Source organism: Corvus hawaiiensis, chromosome 2, assembly GCF_020740725.1.
Source record: "Corvus hawaiiensis isolate bCorHaw1 chromosome 2, bCorHaw1.pri.cur, whole genome shotgun sequence".
Lineage (NCBI taxonomy): Eukaryota > Metazoa > Chordata > Aves > Passeriformes > Corvidae > Corvus > Corvus hawaiiensis.
This window is the reverse complement of record NC_063214.1, coordinates 8222763-8234762: the sequence shown is the minus strand read 5'-3', so window position 1 is coordinate 8234762 and position 12000 is coordinate 8222763. Positions and strand designations below refer to the sequence as shown.

The window sequence follows — 12000 nt, the reverse complement described above, 5'->3', positions numbered from 1 at the left end:
AAATAGAAGACAATACTAAGCTAAAATTTCCATAATTTTCAAGTGTTACATTATCAGAAAACTGAGATGGTGATTTTGTAGCAGGCTTTCAGTCTTTTTTTTCCCCATGAGACTATCCCAACTGCTATACAGAACTTGTCAGACCACATTACAATATTTTTACTCTAAAGTAAGAACTATTTTGCAAAGATATTAAAGGACTGAATGTGGTAAAAAACAACACAAACAGCTTTGGAATTTCGGATGAAGTTAAGAACATTGAACTTTTAAGATGACGACATGAAACTGTAACTTGCTGATTAAATTAGACTAACAATTGAACTTTCTTGTAGCAACCATGCTTAGGAAGTAATGCAACAGTTTTATTTTACAGCTTATGGACCAGAAGAAAGTACCACTAACTTACAATTTCTGTGCTTGGATAGCAGAATGTGCCTCCTTTGTCTGTGATTTGTCCTTGCCTACCTCATTAAGCACTAAGAAGGAAGGAAATAAGTCAACTGATTCCAGACTGCTTCCTGACAATTAATTACTGAAATAAGCACAGAGCTATCTTCAGTAAATTCACTGTTACCCTAAAAAATTTAGGGGTGTAAAAGAATAGAGATGAAATTCAACCCAGCTGCATGAGCCACAGCTCACCACCTGACAAACTTGCAGAACAGCACTTAAAATACTAGTCTGAGTTGTAAAAGTTATTTCTCTTACAGTTAGGAACCATCTTGATTTTATTTTCTTGTCTTATAATGCATCTTACAGACAGAAAAACAACGCATATTACCTTTTGTAATAAATCTATAAAAGCATTTATGCTCCAAATTTCAGCACTGTGATAAATAATGTGGATGTAAGATGATGTCAGATCACTTTATTTCCCTGCCACGCATTCTGTAGATGAGAAAATGAGAGACTTTTTCCTGAGATTACTTACCCATGAAGTTCAGATAGCTCTCTCCTCCAAGTGCATGAGTAATGAGACGAATCATTTTATGAAGCTGTATCCCACGATCAATAACTGGCGTCAGAGGCATGAGCACACTCATGTTTGTGTACATCTCTGCATCCATCAGGCGAAAGGCCAGTGTCTTATCACCAACCAGCGCCTAGAACAGTTCAAAAAGACACTGAAGAAAACCCTTGGGTGTAATAGAAGTGTTTCTAAATCTTTTATTTATTTTTTTAAAGCAGGAGGTCAGTAGGGGGAGGACTTGCAAGATTGCTGAGGAACAAGGACGTGGCTCAGTGTGCATGATACAGCCCCTGTTCCTGAAGGAAACATCCTGCCACTGCCCATCAGGTCACGGTGACCCTACATTCTGATCACTGCATCTGTGCGTTGGGTGATGTGCAATATAGATCTCATCTGCTGACAAAAACTGAAAGATGTAAACTGAGGCAGGGATGTCCATGAGCTGAGTTGGTGTCAGCCCCAATTGTCTATTTTCCCCTTGCCATCCTCCCTCCCTTACTGGGGCTCCTGGATTGAGTGTACATGATAATGGACCGGCCACTGCCTAACCCCTGGCCCTACATTTCACCTGATGGGATCAAACTGCATAATTACTTCTAAGAACTCTTTCACCTACAGATATCAAATGTGAAACATCAGCATCAACTCAGTGAGTGAAAAGTGACCATTTGGGAATTTTTATAGGAAACACAGAAAATAAGAAAGCAAACGTCTAAAGTAAAAGTCCTTGGAATGCAAAAATAATTGGGTAGTAACAAAACTCTGATTTAGATATGCAGAGTGAGTATGAACGATTCATTTACATGCAGTCAAGAATGTGATTGGTTTTCTGTGATTTCACACAAAAGAAAAAGCTGAATTACTAACTTGCTACTTGAGAAAGGCCACAAAATGCTACTCTATGTATTAGTAGGCAGGTAGTTAAAAACATTTTGGAGCATTTATATTTAAATAGCTGATTTTTGTTCAATTAGACCAATTCTTATTTCATACTCTTGAAGGAAAACCTACTAAATTCCAGAGATACAGATGGACTGTAAACAGGTCTAGCTGAAAAGCACCATCATCCTTTCATTTTCCAACTGACAATATAACAGCATATATAGATTATTCCCTTAAGTAAAAAATAGTTTATTTAAAGGGAAAAAAAATCCCTATGCAACAATGACAAGACTGAAGACTGCAATGAACAACTATTTTCTGGACTCAGAATGTGGCATTTGTTACTGCCATTTAATATCCCCTAATCTTTCCATTGGAAGAGAAGCTAAGTGCTTTCTGTGGCAGCTGGGATTTTATAAATGGATGTATTTCCTCCTTCAATGATCTCTTTGCTACCCCAAAGAATCTTACTCTGTTTAGTTTTTTTCTTATGAAAATCAATCTGCAGCTGCTATTCCTCTCTCACAGCATTTTTTCCAGTATATCCTTTAAGATACAGGACCAAACCTGCCTCCAACACTCAAGATGCACACAAACCATGAAAGACTGCAGTGGCATACTGATGGTGCTCTTTGCTCCATTCCACTCATAATAATTCCAGGACTGCATCTGCTTTTTTGACAGCTATTAGCTTTGGAGTTGCTGTTTTCACACTCTCCTTATAACCACAAGGCCTTGTACTCTGACTGGCAACAGCCAGCTCCTAGCCCATTACATCATGTAAGAAACCAGGATTGTACCCTCACATGCATCACTCCAGACATCTTTAGACTGAATTTTATCTACACTTCCTTTTTGTTTCTCTATCCTACTTTTCACACATCAGCCTGATGTACATCCGTAATCATTGTTTTATTTTCATTTAAAATAATGAGATTTTTTCCCAAAGTATGACATTCTAAACTGAAATTTCATAGTGATATGGAAAACAACTCAATTGCTAAAAATCAGCATGAAATAAAAGAACAGCAACAGTAATGTTTTATGTCATGTTTTAGGGTGAAGGATCAGTTTTGATGAAAGCAGCTTATCATAGAAAAATATGCATTTCCAAGTAATTTCTGAAGTTCTTTACCAGAAGAATGCATTAAATGAACACTGCAACAGACTCTGAGATTAGAATGTAAATAGGTACACAAAATGGATATAATGAATGGTAAACTCAGAATGCACTTTTTAAAGTATACAACTCGTTTCGGACACTTCTGTTGACATTTATTGTTGAAAGTACAGGAATTAAAATATCAACCTCTACTATGTAAAGGAAAGAGTTGAAGGTAAGTTACTTACATAAAATATCCATTTTCTAATAAAACATTTAAAACTCCTAATTTCACAATTCCCAAATTACGTGTTTGCTGACTCTTCAGAAACAAGGGTTAAAAAGATTGTGGGAGATGAGTGTTATCCACTTTTTTGTTATTACTTTTTCATTTTTCCACACAAAGAACTATTACAATTGCTGTGGTTTCAACCAGACTGTTACAGAATATTTCATTTAGGTCTCAAAAGAGGATGTTTGCAATCCAAGTTACAAACAAATTTCTTAAATTGGGATATTGTTTACCCTTATCATAAGTAGTGTTCCAGCTTACTTAACAGAAACTGGATTTTCAAAAGTATGGGTTATACACCTTTGACTCGTCTCTTAAAAATAAAATAAAACTGAAAACCAACTACCCATGCACTCCAGGAAGGATTCCTTTAGGAAAATGAAGGATTTTTACCACAAAATAAAAACACAGCAAAACCAAAAAAAATAAAAAAAAACCCCCAAACAACAAAAACAAGAAAAGGAAACAAACCAACAAAACAAAAAAACCCGAGAAACAAACAAACAAACAAATAGCTACCAAAAACCACCAAAAAACAAAAAGGTAAAAAAAAAAAAAGAGCAGTAGTCCAAATCTACCTATTTCTGAAATTCTTGCCATCCTTCTCAACTCCTTTTTCATCTTTAAAAAATAAAGCCCACCAAGCCTCTAAACAAGATCTTTTACTTGCTTATGAACAAACAAACAGCTGAAAATACCTGGTCGTGACTCTCTGCATAAGCAATGTATTTTTCTTCATACCGTCTGTTTGTTAATGTATGCACAATATTGCCCATATTCCAGTCTTCATCTTTCAGCTCCTTAATTATCTACAGAAATAAAAGAAAGATCTCTGAAAAGTTATTGATGTTTTAACTAAAAGCACATAACATCATCCTGGCACAGAAATTTCTAATGGATTGTGAACTGTGTTCTTGTGTTCCCAAGTTTTGAAGTGATGAGCTTTCTCTGATAATCCAAAGAGATTTTTTTTTTTTCTTTTCAATTTTATCACATAATGATAATAACTAGAATCCTTTGTTTCTCCTCTACCTCCCTGGGGAAGCACGGACAACAGGAGTTGCCATTTATCATGTGACTCCTCTGATACAGTGGATAATGTGTTTGATAGGACCTGCAAGAGAGCACTGCACCAAAATCAAGGAAGAAAAATGTGGGCACACACCTGCCTGATTTACAGTATCAGGAGATGCTACCCTGGCATGTGGGAGCTTCCAACTAAAGCTTAACCACTGGGCAGTGTGGTGCCACCACCTCTTGATTTTTAGAAATTGAAACTAAATCCCACTAATAGGAATTTTCTGCCTCATATCACATTATTTCCTTCCTCTGCTAAATCTAGCTCAATGTCATTGCTAGTTTTTTCGTTTTTTTCTACAACACTTTGTAGACCTCCATTGATCACTACGACTTAAATGCATATATGCAAATATATAGACATAAAAATAGAAGTGATAAAAAGGCAATAGCACCAAGATGGCCAATATCACGCTGTAAAATTTAACATTATAATTGTAACTGCCCACATACTCCTAAACAGTCTTTTCTTTCCCTTTCTTTGTGGATTTTTTTTTTTTAAGTCCATAAATTCTGGCTCTGAACACATCCAGAGCCCTAGGCAGCATCGTGTTATGTACTACATCTATCCTTCATCTGAACTAGTACAGCCACTGCTGGGACAAACAGTTTCTCTTTCTTACTTTTACAGATCCTTCAGAATTCTTTCATGGAATCTTTTGGAGATTCTCCAGTTTTCAAACTGATTTTAGCAAGTTGCCTAGAAAACTTACTATTAACAGGTATGTACTTAAAAACTGGAGAGAAATGAGAGCAAGCAGTCTAGGAGAGTTTGATAACAGCTGATAAACTCTTTCTAAACTTTTCCCTTCCAATCATCTCAGCTTTATTTTTCCCTTCAAGAAATGTGGTAACAAACTCTGCCATCACCTCTTTCTCTAACTCCATCTCTCTACTGTGGTCACTCATATGCAGTTTCCTTGGCAAGAAGCTTCCTGCCTGCATCACTACAAGTTCTTGTACAATCCCAATCATAACCGATTTGCACCCAACATCTCATCAGTGTCTCATGCTGCCCCATGTCAAGTACATTTTTAAGCTGGAAAAAGTGACATTTCCTCCAGTTAAACAACAGAATTTACTGCAGCACTATTATGTTTCCTATCCAAGTACTGTGAATTAAATTAATCAGACCATATCAGAGATTGCTATATCAGATTATCAATTTTTTTCACTTGTAAAATTCTACAGCCTGTTTTTTTCCCCATGTAACATGAACTTGGCCACTTGCATTTTGCCTACCCAGGAAACTGCTCATATTGCCTGCTCTAAAGTGTGGCAAGGAACAAAGTAAAAACCAAAAAACAAAATAACAAAACTCCAAGAAATGCAAAAAACATCACAATTAGGTATTTATTGTTAAAAAAATATGAGCCCTTGCTGTATTCCAGGACCTAAATATCTAAACTACACATTCCAAATTTTAATGAAGCTGTCTCTGTTGGAAAAGCTGTCAAGTTTATCTTCAGAAAAGAGGTCTGAAATCTGTTTTTCAATTGCCCTTCTACCTCCTAGTTACAAAATTGAAAGATGCTGAAGGTAAGTTAATTTTTAAAATTATTTTTAGCTACTCACTATATTTATTGAAGCATTAATGTTCATATAAAACATTTATTGTTTTCAGATCATTGTGACAGCCCAAGGGATTTGGGTGTAATCTTCTAACTGAAAAACATTCTCTAAAACATCACTAGAAGCCTTTTCAGATCACTTGGGGTTTTATGCCTTTTCTTGTGACTCTCTATATGAAGGAAAAGGTGATATAAATCCTTATTGTAGTCAGAACTTACTAATATCTTATTGTTCTTCAGCATTTACAGATTTTTATTACTCTTTTTGTAACCCCCTGTACCAATTGCAAGTGTTTGTGTAATTCACTTAAGTCTACTTTGCTTAAACTTTCAGGCCTATCTATATTCAATGCCAATTTCTACATCTAGTGTCAGGAGGGTTTATTGCATGTTTTTGGAGTGATTCTTTATTGGGTATTTTTTATATTTATATGCATATAAACTTTTTTAAACTACCTGTTCACATTCAATATAGATTACACATTCTACAGCTGTTGCAAGATACAGATCATTTCGAAGAAATCGAGTTTATGTGTATTGTATGAAGAAAACAATTATCAGCTGGAATGCAAATCCCAGCTCCTGAACTTCCTCACCTGAAACCTACATAACATCTGACAGCTCTCATTTCAGCCTGTAATACCTGTGCTCAAGCCTGTCAGAATTTATTTCAATAGCACATTAACAGAAGAGAAAGCAAAACTTGTCAGAAGGGTTCAGAAGTGTTTATGTGTATGCACTGACAGAGAAACACCCCACTTGGAAGAGCACAATGTATTTCTTAGGAAGTTCTCACCTGTATCCACTTATCCGGAATGGCCATGGCAAGCCGATAATCAAAACCCCCTCCTCCCTCTGCGACAGGCCGACAGAGAGCTGGCATTCCAGAGACATCCTGAAACAGATCAAACACCCCACAACATAATTTCCACAGCACTGAAAATATTACTACTTATTTTCTACCCTGGAGTTACACTTGTATGTAAACACTGTATAAACAGCTTCACAGATTGACCTAGTTAAGGGAGAAAGTAATAAATTTAAATCAGTTATTACTACACCCAGATGTGCTGTTTGAACACAAAAGTTACAAAGAAAAGCATTATGACTTTTCTCACCAAATACTCTTCCTCAAAATATTTTAATCCAGTAGATATTTGAACGGGAAGAGTCCTCAGTAGATGCAGAGTTTCAAATAATTAGCTCTCTTGAGCTCCAAGCAATCAATAGAAAGTACAAAGTAGTCAACAAAAGACAAATTAAACCTTCATTTTGTTTATTGATATTTTGCATAAGGAATGGCATAAAAAAAGGTTAAATATAAAGTACACTGAGGAAGAAAAATACAGTCTCTGCTCTTTTCCCAAAACCAAACCTATTGATCCAGCTAGTCCTGGAAAGTGACATGCTCTTACTGCATAATTTTCCAGTTTCATATTGATGGAAGCTGACTATTCTTAAATTTGTAATTCCAAGTTCTCAAAATATTTATTTCACCATGTTGTTAGGCAATTTTATCACACAGCATTCTTTTCTAAAGTTATCTGGACAGAAAATGCAAGTCTCCAATAATTTCAAAATATCCATCAGTACTCAATTTTATTAACTTTTGTGGGGAAATGGATTCTCACTGACAGTGGTTATGGATTAACAAACACCTCTCGCTTCTATACAAGAGACTTTATGGAATTAATACTGACTAGAAAAAAACAGGGCTTAATTAGGAAGCTCATTTTGATTTTCTGGATTCAGTCCAGTTTTCAATCCAGTTGCTGCACTGGAATAGTGAAAAAGATATTTACACATGAAGTCATACACATATACACATACAGGCATGCACAGACACTGACATAAGGGAGGAGACCAACCAGACCACCACAAAGCTCATGGATGGCATCCCAGGAGTGGAAGGCAGGGCTGCCATCCAGAGGGACTGGCTGGAGGAATCAATCAGCAGAAATGTCACCACAGAATGACACCGAGTTAATCCTGACCCTGGGATGGGCCTCATCCTGCATCCATACGGGCTGGGCCAGCCAGGCTGGGGAGCAGCTCTGCTGGGAAGGAAGGGCCTGGGGCTGTGGGCCAGCAGCAAGCCGAGCCTGAGCCAGCAGCTTGGCCTGGCCTGGCAGCAGGGATGGCCAGCACATCCCAGGCTGTGTGATCAGCAAAGCCAGGAGATCAAAGCAGGGCATTAACCCCTTCAGTCAGCAGCCATTGGATCACACAGAAAACTGCATCCACATTCCACACGCTGTAGAAAATGAACAGTGAAGTGGAAATTCTTTACAAACTTTTAGTTGTGATAAAAAGTTCAATAACTCCTAAATCAGTCAGAAAGGATTGACACAGACTATTGGTCTCCAGGTTATACAGGACAAGATGATATGAAACAAAAGCCTTTTTCTGTGATGCCATGATGCCTACCTGGACTAGGTCCAAGTCTGAGATTTAAGCAGCTCCCATCTACATTAGTCACAATATTGAAAGCCAGATTTTTGGGAAGTAAAATTCCAAATTTAACAGTATTTATACCTATGTCTACAAATTTTCACTGGACACAACAACAACAAAAAAAATCATAATTAGTTTGTTTAGTAGATCTTCCATCAAATGTACTTCTACCAGGAAACTTCCTAGCCTGGTAACTACAACCCATTACTGATCTTCCACATAGGGGGCCAATGAAGTGGCAACACATGATCCAAGGGAGATCAAAAAGGACTCCAGGGCCTTGGGGCAGTTGGTATGGGAAGCTGAGGCAGAAGCCCTATTCTCTATAACTCTAGTTGAAGGCAGCAACATTGAAAGAAGTAGATGGACTGAGTCTATTCATACATTGCTCTATGGCTGGTGTCACTGCCAAAATTTTGGGGTTTTTGACACTGGAATGGCCATAGCACCAGGCATGCTGGCCTCAGACAGGAATCACATTTCTCAGTGATGTCTGTATTGGAACCAGTTTAAGCGGGCCTGTGGGAGTCTCACGAGGTTTAACAAGACAAGTCCAAGGGACTGCAGCTGGGCTGGGGCAAACCCCGTTGTCAATCCAGGCTGGGGATGAACAGATCCAGAGCAGCCCTGGGAGAAGGACTTGGGGGTGCTGGTGGGTGAGAGGCTGGACATGCCCCGGCCGTGTGCTCTGGGAGCCCAGAACCCCCCGTGTGCTGGGCTGCACCCAAAGCCCCGTGGGCAGCAGGGCAGGGAGGGGATTCTGCCCCTCTGCCCCGCTCTGCTGAGACCCCACCTGCAGTGCTGCATCCAGCTCTGGGGTCCCAGCACAGCAAGGACAGGGACCTGCTGGAGCCAGCCCAGAGGAGGGTCATGAAGATGGTAAGAGGGATGGAGCACCTCCGCTATGAGGAAAGGATGAGACAATTGGGATTATTCAGTCTGGGGGAAAACAAGGCTTTGTGGTGACCTAATTGTGGCCTTCCAGTCCCCGAAGGGAGCCCACAAGAACGACGGAGAAGACTCTTTGCAAGGGTGTGTAGTGACGGGACGAGAGGGAATGGTTTCAAATAGAAAAATAGCAGGTTTAGATTAAATATTAAGAAGAAATTCTTTACTGTGAGGGTGGTGAGACACTGGCTCAGGTTGCCCTGAGAAGCTGTGGCTGCCCCATCCCTGGAAGTGTTCAAGGCCAGGTTGGATGGGGCTCTGAGCAACCTGGCCTCGCAGAAGGTGTTCTCTGTTCATGGAAGGGAGTTGGAACTTGATGATCTTTAAGGTCCCTTCCAACCCAGGCCATTCTATGATGCTATGATTAAACAGCTAATTTCTAAGCATTTGTTCAGGCCAAGTTTGAAAAGAAATGCATGTCAAAATAGAAACCACAGTGTACTCTTTTTTTGCCTGTTTATGTTTATAATACTTCAGGCATGATATAATTTTACTTAACATTTTTTTCTTCCCATTATAAAGAACTTTAATCACCGCTTTATTTAGAAGACCAAAATGAAAAATAAGTGTATACTCAGTAACACCTAAAAAATTAGCAATTACTAAGACAGTGAATATACAGAATATTAAAAAGCTGTAAAAATAATCAATTAATTACATTAATTAAGGAATTTATTATAATTAGTTATGGCTAGAGAAAAACATTTTTCTCACATGGCACTGATTCTATAGGCAAGCTGACATTCTTCATTGCCTTTTGTAATTTTCAATTATGTCAATAGTTTCTCCTTCTGAAATTCTCCTTTAACCATGCAGCACATTGATCAATTCTATGATTCATGTAGCAACTTCCCGAGGCAGAAAATTATGTATTGAAAAAGAAGCAGCTCTCAACTTAAGCAGGAGAAACTGAAGACACATCTTATTAAAAAAAAGAACTCTTAGGCCAGGTAATACAAGACAACTAAACTCAGAATTTCTGTGTTAGGAATGCTTATAATCTAGGACTACCTAGAAAATTAACTGATTTAATTTCAAATAAGCCTACAGCTCAAAGAAACCACCTCAAGTTTGCTACTGATTGCTCCCCAAATGCTGTTTTGGTAGCTTGTCATGTAGCTCTTAGCAGTGGTTGTCTATAAAAACTTTACCATAAGTAAGAAATTAATATAAGCAGTATTTTGTTTCCTAAAGATAGAGAACTCTAAAGCAACACAAACCCTTTTATTAGAAATCCATATAGTCCCTAATGATACCAGATTGATCCAACTTTTTCTTTTAAACAAAATGAATTATTTAAACATAATAACAGAAAAAATCCTCAATGTTTAAATGATTTTTCTTCTGGATAAAGACAAAATATCAGTGAAAATATTAATAGAATTTTGAAAACTCTGCTGTCTCCTACTCTTAGAAGCTCCATGTCCCAGAAACATTTTTCAGTCAAAAAAATTGATCTCAATCAACTCAAACAATACAGTCTTATTTACTCCTTTAGAAACCTGGAGAAATTAATAATACATTTAAATTAGCCTATATATTCAACATTTATAAGTTTATTACATTTAATTTGAAGGGTAATTGTCAGATATACCAATATAATTCAAAATATGCAAAACATCGTTAGGGCTGTTAATCTTTAGTACTACAGAGCACTACTGACAAATGGTTATGATGCACAAGCAATAAACTAATAAAAACAATTCTCATTACAAGTTCAAGGTGATGAAGAGAAAAACAAGAAAAAGGAATTGCCACATTAATTAATAATCTATTAATGCAGAGAAAATTCCCAAAGTGCATATTCAGATCATTTTTCCCCACCAGGCAAAGTCTGTCCACTAATTAATATTTTTCAGCTCATGTCATTGCTTGAGTACCCAAAGTATGACTTGATAATTAACAGGAAATTCACATCCTAAAGCAAAATAATCAATATTAATGTACTGAGGATGGCAAAATGATCTTACCTCTGCTATGGTTATGCATTCTGGGTGCAAGGAATTAATCATGTGATTGGCCAGCATCAGGTAACACAAAGCATCTTCATCCACATGCAGGCCAAAATACTCATTGTAATCTCCACTGAACCCTGTGCCTAATAAGACAAGGAGTTTTAAAAGCCACAGTCAAGCTTTTTTTAGAAAACACAGGTATTTTATACAATATTTCATTTTATAAGCACAAAACGTATTAATGATTTTCCATCTATCCTCATAGCAACAAAGCAAGATACTAGCAGATCTGGAATTTTTTGATCATTCACAGAATCTCCTGAGTTGGAAGAGACCCATCAGGATCACTGAGTCCAGCTCCTAGCCCTGCACAGGACCATCCCCAAGAATCACACCCTGTATCATTCAGGTGTTTCAGGAATCTTCTGAACCTGTTTGTGCCAGCTGTGCTGTGCTCCCATCCAACCATCCACTGTGGCACTCAAGTCACTCATCACACCAGTTTTGCTTATACCAATGATGTCACATCCCTGGGACTGAGCCAAAGCTTCAAGCTCCTCTTGTTTCCTCCTCGTGCTGTGTGTGTTGGTACAGAAGAACTTCCAGTGTGGTTGGTTGTAGCCAACAACTCGTGGAGCAGATTGAGGGATATCCCTAGTGCTTATGTCCTCAAGTTTTGGGTCAGCCATCCCATTGCTCATCACTGGCAAGCCTGGGTTTGACCCTTTCCCCCTCCCATCTAGTTTCAA

The 12000-nt window shown here is 37.9% G+C and overlaps 1 protein-coding gene across 3 annotated transcripts in view; it reads right to left on the bottom strand.

Moving 5' to 3' along the window:
• Positions 1 to 12000, bottom strand: part of GBE1 (1,4-alpha-glucan branching enzyme 1) — a 165293-nt gene that overhangs the window by 43823 nt on the left and 109470 nt on the right. For all 3 annotated transcript variants that reach the window (XM_048326884.1, XM_048326893.1, XM_048326902.1), the window contains exons 9-12: positions 11267 to 11394; positions 6691 to 6789; positions 3945 to 4055; positions 932 to 1103 (exon numbers count right to left, since the gene is read on the bottom strand). In XM_048326884.1, coding sequence (XP_048182841.1) covers positions 932 to 1103; positions 3945 to 4055; positions 6691 to 6789; positions 11267 to 11394 — 510 coding nt within the window. The remainder of the gene's footprint in view (positions 1 to 931; positions 1104 to 3944; positions 4056 to 6690; positions 6790 to 11266; positions 11395 to 12000) is intronic.